General features: G+C 32.8%; 4 protein-coding genes across 9 annotated transcripts; all 4 read left to right on the plus strand.

The window, feature by feature from the left end:
* The first annotated feature begins 3103 nt into the window (after positions 1-3103).
* LOC126688217 (uncharacterized) lies at positions 3104-7266 on the plus strand. The gene has a single exon (XM_050382844.2). The coding sequence runs from the start codon at positions 3918-3920 to the stop codon at positions 6750-6752; it is 2835 nt and encodes a 944-aa protein (XP_050238801.1). The 5' UTR covers positions 3104-3917; the 3' UTR covers positions 6753-7266.
* Positions 7267-7756: 490 nt separating this feature from the next.
* On the plus strand, positions 7757-9000 carry LOC126673532 (putative B3 domain-containing protein REM15). Of its 2 annotated transcripts, none has more exons than XM_056104204.1 (4): positions 7757-8003; positions 8089-8386; positions 8455-8540; positions 8623-9000. In XM_056104204.1, exons 1-4 carry the CDS (start codon positions 7938-7940, stop codon positions 8872-8874), a joined length of 702 nt encoding a protein of 233 aa, XP_055960179.1. In that variant the 5' UTR covers positions 7757-7937; the 3' UTR covers positions 8875-9000. The 2 variants fall into 2 exon arrangements, with proteins under 2 accessions (XP_055960179.1, XP_055960180.1); XM_056104205.1 differs by having other exon boundaries at positions 7771-7994.
* Positions 9001-9529: 529 nt separating this feature from the next.
* LOC126686519 (B3 domain-containing protein REM16-like) lies at positions 9530-12028 on the plus strand. Of its 3 annotated transcripts, none has more exons than XM_056104210.1 (5): positions 9530-9722; positions 9866-10186; positions 10374-10914; positions 11229-11380; positions 11506-12028. In XM_056104210.1, exons 2-5 carry the CDS (start codon positions 10073-10075, stop codon positions 11794-11796), a joined length of 1098 nt encoding a protein of 365 aa, XP_055960185.1. In that variant the 5' UTR covers positions 9530-9722; positions 9866-10072; the 3' UTR covers positions 11797-12028. The 3 variants fall into 3 exon arrangements, with proteins under 3 accessions (XP_055960185.1, XP_055960187.1, XP_055960186.1); XM_056104212.1 differs by having other exon boundaries at positions 10030-10186; XM_056104211.1 differs by having other exon boundaries at positions 10043-10186.
* Positions 12029-15566: 3538 nt separating this feature from the next.
* LOC126686522 (B3 domain-containing protein REM16-like) lies at positions 15567-18053 on the plus strand. 3 transcript variants are annotated; one of them, XM_050380625.2, is made up of 5 exons: positions 15567-15875; positions 16087-16285; positions 16366-16861; positions 17164-17315; positions 17439-18053. In XM_050380625.2, the coding sequence occupies exons 2-5, from the start codon at positions 16172-16174 to the stop codon at positions 17721-17723; spliced, it is 1047 nt and encodes a 348-aa protein (XP_050236582.1). In that variant the 5' UTR covers positions 15567-15875; positions 16087-16171; the 3' UTR covers positions 17724-18053. The 3 variants fall into 3 exon arrangements, with proteins under 3 accessions (XP_050236582.1, XP_050236573.1, XP_050236591.1); XM_050380616.2 differs by having other exon boundaries at positions 16126-16285; XM_050380634.2 differs by having other exon boundaries at positions 16142-16285.
* The last annotated feature ends 568 nt before the right edge of the window (positions 18054-18621 follow it).

Genomic DNA, 18621 nt, shown 5'->3' on the forward strand with positions numbered 1-18621 from the left:
TTTAAATTAAAGAGTTTGACAATAAATTAGAAGTCCAATGGACTCTCTATTATTTATATTTAAAATAGAGAGTGAAAATGGCTCTCCACATGTAGAGAGCCATTTTCACTCTCTATTTCATTTTTCAAATAGTAAAATTTTAAATTTTAAAAAATAAGGTGGTTATTTTTACTTTTAAATATTATATTTTTACTTTTAGTAAAAAACTGAATAAAAAATTAAATAAAAAAATTATTTTATTATTTTATTAATATTTAATATTTTATTACTATTTTTTATGAAAACAAAATAAAATAAAATTTAATATTAGAGAGGTAATTAATTTAATATTATTATTATTATTTAATACTTTTATTTTATTATTAATTATTAAAATTATATAAAATAAAAAACTGATATTAAAGAATACATTGGAGTAAAATTTTAAATATCACTCTTTATCTTTAAAATGCTCTTTATTTTATAAAAGATGCTCTTTATTTTAAAAAATACCATTGAAAATGCTCTTACTAACTTAGATCATTTTTTTTAAATATGTTTCATCTCTTTTAAAAAAAAAACAAATTATATTTCATTTGTTCTAATATACTAGTTGCCTACTTTTTCACTATCACACATCTAATATTTCTTAATCTTTTTGTATTTTATACTCGTTCCGTGTCATTTTGAAAGTTTCATTTATTTTATGTAAACACAAAAAAATTCTCTTTATTATAATATTTTTTATTTTCCTTGTTAATGATAATAGAGTATTCGATAATTTTTTTTATTAGAACTATTAGAAAAAGGATAAAAAAATTTAATGTAAAATTACTTCTAGAAGATAAACTTTTAAAATGGAATATGTCATAATAAAATATGAGACTTCTAAAATGAGCAGCTCACCACTCCTCATCGGAGAAGGAGCGGCGGTCGCTCCTTTTCCGTGAGCTCCTTCTCCACGGCCTTCTCCGATGACAAGGAGCGGCGGCGGCTTCGGGAAATTAAAAAACAAAAATTAAATTAAGTTTATTATTATTTTTAATTTTTTGAAGAAGATGGTATTTTTATAATATAAATAGCATTAATATCTAGTTAGTATATAAATTAAAAATGAAATATTATTTTAAACTCTTTTTCAAATGAAAAAAGTTTAATTTAATGCTTTTGGGTAGGGGTGAAAACTAAAAACTCAAATTTGGACATAAATGATTTTTTTACAAGTTCAGGGTATAAACAAAAAAAAAAATTAAGGTGAGATTTTTTTAAGAAATTAAGCTTTATATATAATTAAATATCTTTAATTTACATATCTCCAATTAATGGTAATGTATAAATATGGTAACTTTTTTTATTATCACTCACATTAATATGGATGTATTTTTAAATTGTCAATAATTTAATTTTAGAGTTATATATTTTTATTTGGTGCTAATTATGTATATAAAAATACTTACATTTAGTTATCACTCTCACTTACTTTTTCAGTTACATATATATACTTTTAGAGGAGAATTTTTTGGGTAAATTCGGTCCACCACGTCATCCGTGGACTAAGCCTATCATATAATAACACGTTATTAAAATGATGACAATCTTATAACTTCGTTTATTACTTATTTACACATTAGAATAACAACATTAAAAATAGAGCTATAATAAATGCATATATTTTGAACAATTAGAAGAAAGAGACGAAAATTTGTTAATGAAAAATAAAAATAAAAAGCAGCAAGCACAAAAAAAATTAAAAATTTAATAAAACAATTTATTTTGATTTTTTTTCCGGAAAAACAAGAGAATGTTAGATGTGGCCTTTATTACCATATTTATCAAGGTTTAATTTTTGAATTTGTTCCGTCCAAATAATGTTTACTCTTTCTAAATAATATTTTACTAAACATTTTGGCTAAAAATTATTAACATAGGATCAGACTTCTTTAATTCAAATAAATTTTTATAAATCTTTTATAAATTATTTAACAAATGCTAAGAAATACTTTTTTTTAAATACTACATAATACTTATTAATATTAAAATAGGTATAAAAAATTCATAAATAAGAAATTATCAAAATAAAAACACAAATTTGTATTCACTAATTTTTTAGAAGTTATTAAAAAATAAAAATTAAATAATAAATCGTACAACGGACGGATTAAAGCAATATAATCGGCTAACACACGGGTAGACATGTCAATTTGAGGTAATTTTAAATAAGAACAATATTTTCCTACAACTGAGATTGCAGGAACTCCTGCTATCTTTATACGTGGCAGCCCTAGGCAGCTACAATTGCTTAACACATTTCGCAAAAAAGTTACAGTTCAATTCCTGTAGTTTATTGAAAATCATATGTTAACAAAAACCTTTTTTTATTTATCCTTTTCAAATATCATTATCATGTTCATATTTTATAAATTTAAAATTTTACTCTTTACTCTTTAATCTTTAGTCTTTCAATTATGCTATTTGTTAGATCTTAGTGCTAACTTTATTTATTTAAATAATTTCTTCTCAAATGATATATATATATATATGTGTGTGTGTGTGTGTGTGTGTGTGTGTGTGTGTGTGTGTTATATAATAAAAAATTACTTGTGTTAGTGTTTTAAAAGAAATTTAATTCATATTTGATGAATAGATCAGATAAATGAAATAATAAATATTATTAAATTATATAAGTAAAAGAAAGTTTTTTTAAATTTAAACTATTAATGACTTTTACTAATTAAAAATCTCTAAATAATACATTATCTCATATATTTTGTATTTTGTATTTTACATAATGATGGTAAGTGCACTTACAATTAAATGAATTTCTTATATAATTGTTACAGTATTAATTTTTAATTATCAAAATAAAATAATTTAGAAAAGTAAATTTCTTTTAGAATGTAAATTTTTATTATATAAAACATATATATATATATATATTATTTGAGAAGAAATTACTTAGAGAAATAAATAAATAACAAAAAAAATAAGTTTCATAGTTAATGGAGTACATGATTTTCAATGAAATATAAGAATTAAATTGTAACTTTTTTGGCCAAATATGTTAAGCAATTGAAGCATTCTAAGGTTGCCACGTAAAGATAGCAGGTTGCAGGAAAATATTGTTCTTTAAATAATGAGAGTCAAAGATGGCAGTAACTGTTCCTTTTTCTTTTGAAAGCTTTGGCAATTTTAAATGAAGAAAGCAGCAAATGTTGCATTAAAGACATTCTGCAACTTTAGTAAAAAGAAAAGTAAAAGAAGAAGAAGGGTAGAGTGGGAAGTTGAGTAGATTGAAGGTGTAATAATTGCGGGGAAACGAGAAGAGCAAGAGAGAACAGAAAGCATTTAATGCAGACTTGGTTGTCTTAACTCCAGTAAAAAAGATGTTAGATTTACAAACAGATTTTTGCTTTTTATTAACAGAAAATTTGAACATTGGTTGCTGATACTAAAATAGAAATTGGTGGCTGTTTCTTTTGAGTTATTCAAATTCTTGGGTTTCTGTTCATTGGGTACGTGAGAGTGCTTGATATATTGAAGAAGATCTTGGCAAGTTGGCTTCTTTTTGTTTTCATTTTGAAATTCTTGATTCTGCAGATGCCTTTGAATCTGGGTTTTGTATCTTTTGTGGGGTTGATGTGGTTTCTTTTTATCAACGTACCAAGAGTCTTCAGGTCCAAGATGTTGTTCAATTTGAATTCGAACCCGCAATTTATGGGCCTTTTTAATGGGATATGCTAAAGCTAATGTTTCTCTGATGGTTCTATTCAGATTCTTCTTTCTTTCTTTCAAAAACCTCTTCTTTGTGATCAATTCTTGATACTCAAAAGCTAAAGTTTCTCTGTTTCTTTTTTAAACCATGCTATACTTTAGAATGTCTTGACTGCCCATTTTTTCATTTCAAATTTCTTTGTTGTGAGAGAAAAAAAGAGGCATTCATGCATCTCTTACTATGGAAGCCAATTTCTCACTGTGCTGCTTTGATAATGGACAAGAAGTCCAGAAGAAGAGACCGTTCCGGTTCTCGTTCCGGCAGTGTTGGCGCCTCTATCCTCCGTCAACTGCAGGAGAATAAGCTTAGAGAGGCTCTTGAAGAAGCATCTGAAGATGGGTCACTCGCAAAATCACAGGACATTGATGCTGACTCTTTTCCAAATCAAGAAAGAAACTTCATCGGACGGTCACGATCTCTCGCTAGGCTCCATGCTCAGAAAGAATTCTTGCGTGCTACAGCTATGGCTGCTGAGAGAATCTTTTGCACTGAGGACTCAATTCCTGACCTATGTGAAGCGTTCTCTAAGTTCCTCATTATGTACCCAAAATTTCAATCTACAGAAAAGATTGATCAGTTGAGAATTGATGAGTATGGGCATCTATCTGAGGTTTTTTCAAAGGTATGCCTTGATTACTGTGGCTTTGGGTTATTTTCTTATCTGCAAACTCAACAGTATTGGGAATCGTCTGCTTTTACTTTACATGAAATAACTGCAAATTTGAGTAATCATGCTCTCTATGGAGGTGCTGAAATGGGTACTGCAGAACATGATATAAAGAGTAGGATAATGGATTATTTGAACATTCCTGAAAATGAATATGGCCTTGTTTTTACTGTTAGTAGAGGGTCTGCATTTAAATTGCTTGCTCAATCTTATCCATTTCAAACAAACAAGAATTTGTTGACCATGTTTGATCATGAGAGCCAGTCTGTTAATTGGATGGCTCAGTGTGCTAAGGAGAAAGGCGCTAAGAGTTATAATGCTTGGTTTAAATGGCCGACTTTGAAGCTGTGCTCGACGGAGCTGAGGAAGCAGATTTGTAATAAGAAGAAGAGGAGGAAGAATTCTGCTGTTGGTCTTTTCGTGTTTCCTGTTCAGTCTAGAGTAACTGGAGCTAAATATTCTTATCAGTGGATGGCGCTAGCTCAACAAAATAATTGGCATGTGTTGCTGGATGCTGGTTCGCTAGGTCCAAAGGATATGGATTCGCTAGGGCTTTCTTTGTTTCGGCCAGATTTTATTATCACGTCGTTTTATCGAGTGTTTGGTTCTGATCCGACTGGTTTCGGATGTCTGTTGATTAAGAAATCTGTAATGGCAAGTTTGCAAAATGAGAGCGGCTGTACAGGCTCGGGAATGGTGAGGATTATCCCTGTTCTTCCTCAGTATTTAGGCGATTCTGTTGATGGTCTTGATATGTTTGCTGGAATGGAGGATGATGACATGAATGGTAATGAAGAAGCAGCACCTGAAAAACATGAGCCGCTACAGTTGCCTGCGTTTTCCGGTGTATTCACTTCAAACCAGGTGAGGGAAACTTTTGAGACCGAGATGGAAAATGATATTAGCTCAGATAGGGATGGAGCAAGCACAATTTTTGAAGAAGCTGAGAGCATTTCAGTTGGGGAGGTAATGAGAAGTCCAATTTTCAGTGAGGACGAATCATCGGAAAATTCATACTGGATTGATTTGGGTCAGAGTCCACTAGGATCTGATCATTCTGGTCAATTCACGAAGCAGAAGATAGGTTCGCCTCTGCCATCTTCCTGGTTTTTAGGGAAGAGGAACCATAGTCGACCCTCAACAAAGGCACCATCAAGAATGTTTAGGAGTCCAATTTATGATGATGATCATCTTAAAACTCATGAAGATCCCGTTTTGTCATTTGATGCTGCAGTATTGTCAATGTCGCAGGAGCTTCACCTTCCCAACGAAATCCCGGAGGAAGAACAGTTTGCTGAAACAGAACATAGTCTCATCAACAGCGGACAGAAATATGCCAAATCGAAGCCTAATGGAGACGCCCAAAAGGATGTTGAAGTACGGGGTAGGTCAATATTGGCCGACTCTAAGTTATCGAGTTCTAATAAAGGCTGCAGGCCCGAGAACCATATTTCTTACAGTCGGCATTCTAACATTGAAGGCGTGTCAGCCTCGGAAATTAGCCAAGAAGTTAAAGAAAGTGCTATAAGGAGGGAGACGGAAGGTGATTTTAGATTGTTGGGGAGGAGGGAAAAAGGTAGGTTCTTCGGTTTGGAAGAGGGCGAGAGAGTTGGTAGCATGAGTCATCGGGTATCTTTCAGCATCAACGATGACTACAGCAGAGAGCACTTTAGTAACTTGAAGCAAGGAGAAATTTCATTACACTCTTCCAGTGACGAAGAGTCGATGAGTAATGAAGAATATGGCAATGAACAAGATTGGGAAAGGAGAGAGCCAGAGATACCTTGTCGGCATCTGGATCACATCAACCTTTTGGGACTGAATAAAACTACTCTCAGATTTAGGTATCTCGTAAACTGGCTTGTAACCTCCTTACTTCAACTTCGGTTTCCGTCTTCGGATGGAGTTGGTGCACCTCTTGTGCAGATATATGGCCCTAAAATTAAATACGAAAGGGGTGCAGCCGTAGCTTTCAATGTCAGACAGCTCAGCGGAGGACAATTAGTGCACCCGGAAGCTGTTCAGAAATTGGCCGAGAAAAATGGAATTTCTCTAGGTGTTGGCATCTTGAACCATGTTAAGATAGTTGACAATCCGAAACAGCATTGCAGTGGATTCGATCTTGAAGACACAGCGTTATGCAAGCCAATGGCTAATGCCCGCCGAGATGGAAAAAATGTGTTCTACAGAATTGAGGTTGTCACTGCATCACTTGGATTTCTGACGAACTTTGAAGATGTTTATAAGATGTGGGCATTTGTTGCAAGGTTTCTTAATCCTGCATTTGTGGAAGATGACAAATTATCGACAGTTCCTGAGGATTCAGAAATGTAAAATTCAGAAGTTATATTATTTTGTTCCATTTATTAAAGAGTATGGACCCCTCCATCGCCTTATGCAATCGCTGAAAGGAAGATATGTACTCAATGATCTCATGGTTTGGGATTCTGATTTTGTAGGAGAAGATTAAGCAGACATTGAAGGACGCAGAGGTATGGTTTTGTGTGGTCGCTTCCATTTGCTCTTTTATTAAAGCTTAAAAAATGAGCAGTGGACAAATTTATTCATTCTTATTTGGTATTTTGCTGTTTGAAAATATGCCACCTCAGTCAGTTCTTTGTCTCTAATATTGACTGAAATGTCTCTGATCATCTCTTCCTTTCCTATCTTAGTTCTTCTTTGAATGTGGTGTATCTCAAAAATTTGTGCTTCAGTTCCATTTTTTGAACAATTATGCTCTTCACTACTAGTGGATGGAGTTTAGCTTGTAATGTTTATGTTTCCTCTTGTACAGTGGTCGACAACTACGTTTCCTGCTTCTATAAATATTGTAAGCACTTATGTCTAACTAATCTAATGGACTATTTACATCAACTTGTAAGAGGATTGACAAAGAATTTGGTTGCTGAGTTATGATTCAGGTCCATCATATCCCCAATCTTCCATCAATTTTTCAAACAATAATTAGTTCACTACACTTATGGGTGTAATCCAGCCGAGTCCAGTGTTGCATACTCAAACTCGAGATTGGAGCTCCCATCGAGTTTTAAACTACAGCTCGGTCGCAAAATTTATCAAGTTCGATTTGAATTCGACATTAATCGAGTTTGGTTAAAAGAATAATAAATTTATTTTAAATGATAATTTAATATAAAAAAATAGTCTAAAATCAGAATATGTTTATCAATGATGAACTTTTCAAGGTAAAAGTAAAATAGTAAAATGTGAAAAAAAAGATAAAAATAAAATTTCTAGACTTAAAACATATTTTTAAAGATTAATTTTTTTTATGAGAGTCAAAAAGAAGAGAATAATTAGTTTCTGATTTTCTAATACTTTGTGGACCATCAGTTATTGGGGCGAGAAACATTGCAGCCCAAAATGATAGTTTCAGAATGCAGCATTACGTTATATTCGATGATATGCAATGACATGACACTATAAAAAAGATGTACCTTTCAGCTAAATCGATGGAGTGTAGAACAGAGATTAGTGAAGAGTGAGTTTCTTTTGTCTTCCATGGCTGAAATCAGACGTTTCTTCAAAGTTATGATGCCTGATCTCGAATCAACACTTGTAAATATGGTTTTGCTTCTCAGTTCTTAATTAGTACAACTAATTAATCTCTACAAATGTAATGTTTAATCACTACCATTTTTCTTGTAAGCAGCCTCTACCGGTGGCTTTCTGTCGACAGGTGAAGCAACAGAAATGGGACAGAGCAATTCTCAAGAGTTGTGATCGCGAATGGAATATCACAGTCGGCAAAGGCAGCGATGGTTTGCTGTATCTCGAAAACGGCTGGGAAGATTTCGTGAACCACCACGCCCTTAGTTTTGGAGATTTCGTCGTCTTTGAACATAACGGTGACTTCATTTTCGATGTTATAGTGTTTGATTCAAGCGCGTGCCAGAAAGATTTCCCTCCAGTTTCCGTCAATTTGTCGTCTAGGAAGAAAAAGAAGAAAGGTGGACTTTAATTATTGTTTGACGTATTAATTAATTTTTTGTTGATGTTTTTGTGTGTGCATGCACAGGATCAAAGAATCCACTGGAAGAAGCTAAATCTTACAAAACTAACGGTCCTCATTTCATAAAAACAATTAGAGTATATAATGGAGTGGTGAGCTTATTTTCAAGATTTGGAATTTGGGCTTTTGCCTTTTGTCACTTGTATGTAGAGTAATATGTTGGATGTGTTGCAGAAAATTCCTGCGGAATTTGGAAGATCAGAAAATCTTGAACGAGCATCAGTGATTATTCTGAGGGACGACACCGGGAAACTATGGCCAGTGAAGCTCTGTACTAAGAGTGGACGTACAACGATGAAAAAGGGATGGGGCGACTTTTATGTGGCAAAGAAGCTGAAGAAGGGAGATGTATGCCTGTTTGAGGTTGATAGTAGCAGAAGAAAGTGTGCTACTTTGGTGATGGATGTCCATGTTTTTGTGCTTTAATTTAAACAAGGCCTTCCTTTCTAGGTTTGAACACCGGGCAAGAATTTTTGATGTACGTGTACCTACTTGCAATTTTTGTATATTAATTTTATTGGCTGGTTATTCAGTGTCCTGGAAAAAGAGAAACATGACAATTTGTTATCTATCTTTTGCTAGGTGTTTATTTGCATTAAGGGTGTCACAATTGATACTTATTCCCTCTCTATTTCATTATGATTGATAAAATTTTCATTACATATTGTTTAAATTAATAGCTTTGCTTTTATATCTTTATATTACGTTAAATATCTTATTATTTTTTAAAAATAATATTTTTAAAATGTATTAACTGAAAAGAGTAGAATAAAAAAAGTGTAAAAGGTATTTTACAAATAGAAATTGTTAAATAGAATAACATTTAAAATAGAAAATTTGTTCAATTAGAATAGATTCTATGTTAAATAGGATATGATAAAATAAATAAATAAAAATTATAAAATTTATAAACAGTAATTGTTTTTTTAAAATTATATGATAAAGATAAAATGGACAATTCTATTAGAACGGAAAAAGTGATGCAGATGATCTAAAGCATGATGCTGTGTCTAAATTTAGCGAATTTAAATATTTTCAATTAATAATAAAAAGTGAAGGGTATAATTTAGCACTGTGGGTTCGCTCTCCTAGGGAGAAAGTCTCGTTGTCCCTTTGTGCTCACCATTTTTACACTATGGACTTCACGCGCCTGGTCCAAAACAATTTATTTCCCACTTTCTCAAGTCTCCAAAAAGTCCATTGAAGTCAAAGTTGGCGGAATCACCTCATGCGTCACATTGCATGCATCTTCCTCAATTGCTAAATTTCTTCAGGTACGCTTCTGTTTCAGCTGAGCTTAATTAATCTATCACAGCAACATCATCTTGTTGGTAATTTCAGACTGCTGGCAAAAGTAACCAAGTTCCGTTAGAAAATTAATTTCGACATTCCGTTAACCGTTTAAATGAATTTTCAGTACCGGCTTGTCTTGGGACGGCAATGGTGTCGAACGCTAGCTTTTAATTGTTACTTGCGGGTTTTCGCAAAATTCACTTAAGCGCTAATATCCTTTTTTTTTTCTCTTCTGTGGATCTTGTTATTTTTTACTCCATTTGTTCTTTATGCTTAGTTTTGTTGAAGCTTGATTTTGCAGCAAGCTGCTTGCTAGTTGAAACTATAAAAAATGAGAGAAGGAGCGTGTGATGATTGCAAAAGCTGGGAAGAAGAATTATATTGGACCCATTTTCAATATATCCGTTTCTCCCTATTTCTGCATGCTGGTTTTGATCACCACTTGGTAAGTTTTCTGTTTATTCATACCAAACAATTGTCAATGCAGGTTGACAGACATTTAATTGTAATTTTGCAAAGCTATTTTACTAGCTAGTTGCCTGATCATCAGTCCAAGTGATTTAATTTTTTGAACAACACCTATATGTTTTAATGCTTGTATTCACTGAATTATGGTGCTCATTTAATTGCAGGCTATCCCTGAAAAATTTACTAGAAATTTGATCAAGAAATTGCCTGATACGGTGACTCTTAAAGGTCCTAGTGGTACTGCATGGGAAGTAGGCCTAATATCTCATGACAATATCTTACATTTCAGTCGTGGTTGGCAGGAATTCGTCGAAGGACATTCTCTTGAAGAGAATGATATATTGGTCTTTAAGTATAATAGAGAGTCTTGCTTTGATGTGTTAATGTTCGACGGACAGAGCATGTGTGAGAAGGCAGGCTCATATTTCCTCACAAAATGTGTGCCTAAAGAATATAAAACTACTGGATGCCAAACAAAGAGAACCGGGGAAAGTTCTACTGAAGTTCTTAGTGCGTCTCCTAGGAATGGTAGTGGAGATTCCAAGCTAAAGAAGCCTACACATAACTGTGTTTACACTGCATCAGGGCGGCCTGCTATAGTTCCCAATAAAAAAGTTCGAAGAGAAATTAAGTTCGCTCCAGTTCATATGCCAAATATGAAAAGGAAAAGAAAACCTGGTGCTGTGGATGTAGAGGCAAAAGCTGGTAGATTCTCCAACCTTTCATTTTATCAAAAGGGTTTCTTCCATTTTGACTTCTCTGTTTTGGCAGTTCCCTCTAGCTTCTACATTTCATTTTATTATCTGTTTGTGATATATGTTATCCCGACTTGGTGTAGGAATTTCTTAAACACGTTAGTCATTCCATATCTGTCTAGCTTGTTATACAATGTCATCACCATTCACCAAGTCCATGTTTCTACAAGAATATGGTCGTTCTGTGTTAATGTTATATCTTTTTGTGTTTTTACATATGTGGAATAGTTGGTTTATGCTATTACTTTTCCTCAAATGTGGCAGAAATTACGCATCCATTTCCTGGCCTATTAAATAGAAGGTCTAAACAAGACGAAGCTACATTGTATGCATTGCAATCTGCACAAGCAGTGGTGACTCCCAATGGCTTTATCGCAGTTATGAAACCTTCATATGTATCAAAGAAATTTTTTATGGTAAACATTTCACTTTGCCTCGCACATCTTTAATCATTTCACAAAATATATGTTTTACCTTAGATGCATCTTGGACGGAAAGCATATAAGTTTGAACTTATCTTTTCTTATGTGATTTTGTTCAGTCAATACCTTGGGCATGGGTGTCTAAACACATTACGTCTGAGGAGAACCAATACGTAATTCTACGTATTAAAGAGAAAACATGGAAAATACGACTTTATTATAGCAAAGAGCCAAATAGAGGGTGTTTCATAGCTGGGTGGAAGAGTTTTGTTTTGGATAACAGCATAAAAGAATCGGATGTATGTGTGTTCGAACCTGGCATCCCATTGGACAACATGATTGTCCTAGACGTTAACATCTTTCGTGTAGTCCAAGAAATGAGTCCGCCTGCACCAGTCGCTGATGAGTGAAGCATTGATGGCTATCACAACAGGTTGGTTATCACACAAGAGCTGTTATGCTTGTGTTTAGTGTTAGCTTTGCCCTGACGACAATGTGTTTTGTGGGAATAGCTTCTAAAGTGCAATTTTGGTTCTGTATATATTGGCTTAGAAGCATTCAAAGTTGATGTATCAACTGATATCGTTTATGGCAATGTATATAACTGTAAGTACTAAGTAGTATTACTAATAGGTTTTGTTTTGTGTGGTTTTTGAACTGTGACGCAAACAGAGTTTTAAGGCAGGCATTAAAATTCGATGTATAAACTGGTAGTGTTTTTTTTTCTCGAAAATAACTGATATAGTGTTTTAGGCATTTAAGGAACTCCTGTTCCTCATATTAACATACAGTTGACCCTTTAATAATTAATATACATACATGGTGAATTATAAATTTATTAATTATTATAATTATTAATTTATTGAATTTGTATAGAAAAAATTATGAAAAATAAAAAATACATTTTAAAGCATCTACATTTGTAGATCTAATATTAATATTGTGTTATAAAAAAATAACTAAAAACACTTTGCTATTATTCAATTCAAAAAAAAAATTGTATTTATTACAAAAGATATCTATTTGATATTGAACAAAAAAAAATAATTATCAAAAAGTAGTATTCATGAAGTAAAATAATATTTAATATTTTTTTGTACTAAAAATGCTTCACTTATTTTTACTTGTTCATCTAATAACTTCCCTTAAAATTTCCCAAACGAATAAGAAAGTCATAATTTGATGGTATTTTAACTTTCACTTTAAAAATTAAGGTTGGTGTTGCTCCATTATCAACTGTTATATATTTCTTTAGAAAAATCTCTAATAATTAATATTTTTATAGAATATATTTTAAATTTTATTAATTATTCGACGTGAAACGAAGTTGGTTTCTCCAAATTTCTATTAATTATTAGAATTATTAATTTATTGAATATTATAGGGTTTATTGTATTTCTAAAATTTATTTCACAGTCTCCTCTAGAAAATAGAAAAATTGACAAATTAATACTCCTTACGTCCCAATAAAATTGTCCATTTTGCCTTTATCATACAAATTAAGAAAACATAATTGTAATAAAAGTTTCTGCTCCGCAGAATTGACAGTTCTCTCAACTCTTCTAGGGTTTGAGCAAAAGTATGAATATCATAGATGATCTATGTCAGTTTCTATCTCTTTCAGAAAATGAAGATGATATTATTATTTGTGACCTTGGCAAATCGGCTAGGGTGGCGGGTGAAAAGATAGTAGCAAACTCTTTGATTGGCAATATTATGTCAACAAAAAGGGTTAGTAGAGAAGGTGTGATTTAAACAGTGAATTTTCTTTGGCAGACAAAAGAACTTATGATAGTGGAATCTGTCAGAATCAATTTGTTCGTCTTCCATTTTCGTTCGCAGGAGGATCGAAAAAGAGTTATGGTTGGAGGTCCCTGGAATTATCAGGAGCATTTGATAGCCCTGGAAATTCCGGTGGGATATTGAGGGATTATCAAAGTATGAATTTCGACTTTGTCCCTTTTTGGGTTCAAATACATAATCTCCCACTTATGTGTTTATCCAAAAAAGCAGGTATGAGTCTTGGTTCTCAGATAGGGAAGGTTATTGAAGTCGATCCAGGGGCCACCAGAGATTGCACAGGCAAATATATCCATGTTAGGGTTAACATTAATATTGCTAAACCTCTCAAAAAGGGTCTGAAGGTGAGTATTGATGATAAGGGAAATACTCTTAGCATGTTAAAATATGAACGCCTGCAGGAGTTATGTCTTAGCTGTGGTATTATTGGTCATCTCTTGCCTGAATGTCCGAGGAAGAAAGCGGATGGAGCTCCGTTCAAATATTCTGATACAATCAGGGCTGGTCCTATCCAGGGATACGGAGGGCATGGTAAAAAGATAAGATCTAATTTGCCGAAGAATGTCCTTTGTGGGGAGGATTGGAATCATCGTCAACGGCACACTTTGCCGGCTGGAAATACGTTGACGTTCTTAGTAAGGAAGTTGGAGAAAAATTAGGGAAAGAAAAAGGCATCTCATATTTGATAACAATTTGTGAGTAAATCTCGCATGTTATCATTTCTACTACTATCAAGGAAACTAAAGATATGGCTGCTGCTAATTTGGTGGAAATAGAGATTGATAAAGATTTTGAACAATCAGGGGGCAATTTTTTGGCACGCATTAAAGAAAAATGTAAAGCAAATGAGGAAAGTAGGCTGGGCTTGGGGTTCGGGGCAGGATAAAAAGTTTTAAAAAAGCCCAAGAAAAGCCCATTACATCAAAAAAAGGCTTACAGAAGAGGGGAAAGATAAATCCATTTGGGGATATTACTAACCTAATTGGAATTGGAAATGAATTAGAAAATGGTGATGATAAGAGGAATGATGATGGTTCGGGGATTCTGCAAGAAGGACCAGGGAAATTATCTCTTCAAAGAGACTATGATACTAGCGCGGTGGAATTTTTTACGGTGGAACCTGCTGAGCAGGTCCGCCGAATCCAATGATCGTCTTTAGTTGGAACGTTCGGGATATGGGCTCCCTAGAACGTTCAAGAAATCTAGATTAAATAATTAGATCTAGTTATTTTAGCCTATAAATTTGGGTGAACCTTGCTGGTTAGTTTAATCCTAATCGATGACTGTATTTTTACAGCTCTCATCATCTTTTATTGAATAGTTGACTCAATGTGTTGAGAAACCGTTCATGTAATTTTCGTTATTATTAATGGAAATTTTAACCTTTGAAAGAAAAAAAAACATAATTGGTATTATGAATTTTGTAATTTTTTCTCTATTTTTTTTATTATACCCTTGTTTAATGAGGGTCTACTTTCAATTTAATTTATTAGTGGAATGTAAATAAGGGTTGAACAAGAAAATTGAATTTTTAATTGTTATTGTTATTTTTTTGAAAGTGAATAAAAAATTTGGAACAATTTTATTTTTAAAGTGGGCAAGTTTATTGGAATGCAAAGAGTAATGTTTTTTTATAATAAAGATTACAAATGTAATTGAGGGCAAAACGATTAAAGTATTATTATACATGCTGATAAAATATATAAAAATATTTATTTTTATAAATAGAAGATAAATATTAGTAAAATAGTCAAATGGGTGATAATACATATGAATATGTAGATCATTTAAAAAAATTAAAAAATTATTAAAAGTCTGTTAATAATTTAATAAAAAAATCAATGCACCCAAATTGACCTAACGTACAGTAATGTATTATATTAATTTATGGATCATGAATGGTAAATAACTTTAAAAAATTGCTATTAAAATGAGAAGTGGATTGAAATTAGAAATTACGATAAAAAAATGTCATGCTACTCTTAGATTCAAATTTTTACATCAATGGATTATGATCAGTTTTTTTTTTAATTTTTATAATTATATTCCGATTTAAAAGATATTTTATAATTATGTTCAATTTTTAAAATTTAATTTTTAAATTTTTAAATTTTGTGTTTTCCAATCATCACAATTCACAACCAAACTCACACAGTAAATTTTTTTAATTAAAAATTGTTGCAATTGATAAAGGACATAAAAAATTATATTTTAAAAATAAAATTTAAAATTTTGATTACAGATTTATAGCAAACCTTTCAAATAAAACATAATTAAAAAAATTGTTTATAATTGATAAAAATATAAATCTAAATTTTGAAAGTGATTTAACCTAAGAAAACTTAGATCTTTAAGTCAGCAATTCAAGAAAAGAGTTAAATTTATTAGTCGTTAGATCCAAAAATTACTCCTCGGAACTTTTCCTTACCGTGAGTGTGGGTTCTGTTGTGTCCCAGAAGAAAGAGGGTCGTGTAGTTTAAAGAGGAAAATGTCTGCTTTGCCCATTTTTGCTGATCAATTTTACACTATGAACTTCACGCCTCGTCAAACAATTTGTTTCCCACTCTCGGTAGTGTCTACCACTGCCACGTCCTAAATCTCCATCGAAAAATAAGGAGAGTTATAAGTTCCTTGAATCAGACTAAACATCTCATGCGTCGCATTGCATGCTATTGCTAATCTTTTTCAGGTATGCTTCTGTTGCTAATCTTCGTTGCTGAGCTTAATTAATCTCTCTAGGATATCATGCTTCATAGTAATGATCACATAGTTGGCAAAAATTATGAAATTCATTAGAAAATCAATTTCGACATGCAATCAGACTATATAGCTCCGCTTTAAATGAATTTTCCCTTAAATTCACTTAACTTGTAATTGCCCTTTATTTTTGGAACTTGTAGTGTTTTTGTAATTGCTTAATGAGCCATCTGTTCTTTAAGGTTAATTTTCTTGAAGCAAGCTGCTTGTTAGTGGAGACTGAAAAGAATGAGAGAAGCTGCATGTGTGGATTGCAAAACTTGGGAAGAGGAACTATATTGGACACATTTCCAATATTTTCATTTTTCCCTGTCTCTTCATGCTGGTTTCGATCACCATTTGGTAAGTCTTCCAATTTTACATGCAAACAATTATCAATCTAAATTGACAGACATATAATTATGATGACCATTGAATTACAGGCCATCCCTGAAAAATTTACTAGAAAATTGTTAAGGAAGTTGCCTGATACGGTCACTCTTAAAGGTCCTAGTGGTACTGCGTGGGAAGTAAGCCTAACAGCGCACGAAAATACCTTTCTCTTCAGTCGTGGTTGGCCAGAATTCGTCAAAGCGTATTCTCTTGAAGAAAATGATATGCTGGTCTTTAAGTATAACAGGGAGTCTTGCTTTGATGTGTTGATGTTCGACGGACAGAGCATGTGTGAGAAGGCGGGCTCTTATTTCCTCTCAAAATGCGAGCATAAAGAACATAAGACTACTGGATGCCAGGAAAAGAGAACTGGTGAAAGCTCTACTGAAGTTCTTAGTGCTTCTCCTAGGAATGGCAGTGGAGATTCCAAGCTAAAGAAATCTACACATAACTATATTTACACTGCCCCAAGGCGGCCTAATATGGTTGCTAATAAAAAAGCTCGAAGAGAAATTAAGTTCACGCCCATTCATTTGCCGAAAGCTGGTAGATTCTCTAACCTTTCATTTTATTCAAAAGACTACCTTCCATTTTGATTTGTCTGTTTTGGAAATTCCCACTCCCTTCTACTTTTCATTTTGATTAATGTTACCCCAACTTGGTGTAGGAATTTCTTATACTCATTAATCATTTCATATTTGTCTAGCTTGTTATACTGTGTTATCACCGTTCAACAAGTCCTTGTTTCTACAAGCATATGACGGTGTTGCGTTTACATAATGTCTTTTTGTGTTTTTGCATATGTTGAATTGTTGGTTTATGCTATTATTGCTCCTCAAATGTGGCAGAAATTGTGCATCCATTTCCTGGCCGATCAAGAAGAAGGTATAAACCAGACAAAGCTATGCTGTCTGTGTTGCAATCTGCACAAGCAGCAGTGACCCCCGATGGCTTTATCACAGTTATGAAACCTACATATGTATCAAAGAGATTTCTTATGGTAAATATGTCATTTTCCCTTGCACGTCTTTTATCATTCACAAATTTTTTGATTCCCTTTGATGCATCTTGGACGGAAAGAATATAAGTTTGAACTTATCTTTTCTTATGTGGTTTTGTTCAGTTGGTCCCTTGGGTATGGGTGTCTAAACACATCACCTCTGAGGAGAACCAATACATAATTCTACGTATTAAAGAGAAAACATGGCAGATACGACTCTATTATCGGAAACAGCTAAGTAGAGGGAGTTTCGCAGGTGGGTGGAAGGGTTTTGTTTTGGATAATAGCATAAAAGAATCCGATGTCTGTGTGTTCGAACCTGGCATCCCACTGGACAACATGATTGTCCTAGACGTTAACATCTTTCGTGTAGTCCAAGAAATGAGTCCGCTTGCACCCCGTCACTGATCAGTGAGGTACTGATGGCTATCATAACAGGTTGGTTGTCACACGAGAGCTATCATGCTCGTGTTTAGTTGTTAGACAACAATTTGTTTTGTGGGAATAGCTTCTAAAGTGCAAGTTTGATGCTGTATAAATTGGCTTAGAAACATTCAAATTTGCTGTATGTTTAAAGGCAATGTATGTAGCAGTAGTATTACTAATAGGTTTTGTTGTGTAGTTTAATTTAAATTTCAATTCTGATAATGTAGTAGGTTTTTTGATTTGTTTTGTTACGCATCTTAAATTTGTTAGTACTATTACTTATCAAGAAATTCAGGAATTTGTTTTTATTTATTGTGGCAAGATATCTGTGATGATATTTGGCATCTTCGTCAATCCTTCAACCAAGCGGAGTTTCGGTATATTCCTCGGAGTTCAAATAAAGAGGCACATAATTGGGCGCAATAAGTTAAACGAACTCTTGTACCTTATTTTAGATGAATTCTTAGTTTTTTTATTTTATTTTAATAGGCAGAAGGTACAAAAAAACCCTCGATTTTTTCTCAAAAGTACAGATCAACCCTTTTACTTTTTTTGGGCACAATTAAGCCCTCGTGTTTCAAAATTGAACAATTAAACTCTTGTTGTTTTAAAATTGAACAAATAAACCTTTTTAGTTTACTTTTGGGACACTTACCCCCTCAGATTTTTGTTAAATATTTTAAACATTAAAATTATTTTTGAATTTTTTTCTATATGATTATTAGAGACATGTCAGCCATTAACGAGTGTTTCTAATAATGCTGGACGAAAGGGGTTATTTGTTCTTTTTGAAAACAAAGAAGGTTTAATTATACCAAAAAAAATAAAAGGGTCGATTTATATTTTTATGAAAACTACGAGAATTTTTTTGTACCTTTTG

The sequence above is a fragment of the Mercurialis annua genome, linkage group LG1-X (assembly GCF_937616625.2).
Source record: "Mercurialis annua linkage group LG1-X, ddMerAnnu1.2, whole genome shotgun sequence".
Taxonomy (NCBI): domain Eukaryota; kingdom Viridiplantae; phylum Streptophyta; class Magnoliopsida; order Malpighiales; family Euphorbiaceae; genus Mercurialis; species Mercurialis annua.

What these genes read in the sequence shown, in the direction of transcription:
- LOC126688217 (XM_050382844.2), top strand. Translation starts at nt 3,918, where the DNA reads ATGCATCTCTTACTATGGAAGCCAATTTCTCACTGTGCTGCTTTGATA.
- LOC126673532 (XM_056104204.1), top strand. Translation starts at nt 7,938, where the DNA reads ATGGCTGAAATCAGACGTTTCTTCAAAGTTATGATGCCTGATCTCGAA. An exon ending in TAGGAAGAAAAAGAAGAAAG is followed by an intron (nt 8,387 to 8,454) that starts GTGGACTTTAAT and finishes GTGCATGCACAG; the next exon opens with GATCAAAGAATCCACTGGAA. An exon ending in TTAGAGTATATAATGGAGTG is followed by an intron (nt 8,541 to 8,622) that starts GTGAGCTTATTT and finishes GATGTGTTGCAG; the next exon opens with AAAATTCCTGCGGAATTTGG.
- LOC126686519 (XM_056104210.1), top strand. Translation starts at nt 10,073, where the DNA reads ATGAGAGAAGGAGCGTGTGATGATTGCAAAAGCTGGGAAGAAGAATTA. An exon ending in GGATGTAGAGGCAAAAGCTG is followed by an intron (nt 10,915 to 11,228) that starts GTAGATTCTCCA and finishes CAAATGTGGCAG; the next exon opens with AAATTACGCATCCATTTCCT. An exon ending in TATCAAAGAAATTTTTTATG is followed by an intron (nt 11,381 to 11,505) that starts GTAAACATTTCA and finishes GATTTTGTTCAG; the next exon opens with TCAATACCTTGGGCATGGGT.
- LOC126686522 (XM_050380625.2), top strand. Translation starts at nt 16,172, where the DNA reads ATGAGAGAAGCTGCATGTGTGGATTGCAAAACTTGGGAAGAGGAACTA. An exon ending in CATTCATTTGCCGAAAGCTG is followed by an intron (nt 16,862 to 17,163) that starts GTAGATTCTCTA and finishes CAAATGTGGCAG; the next exon opens with AAATTGTGCATCCATTTCCT. An exon ending in TATCAAAGAGATTTCTTATG is followed by an intron (nt 17,316 to 17,438) that starts GTAAATATGTCA and finishes GGTTTTGTTCAG; the next exon opens with TTGGTCCCTTGGGTATGGGT.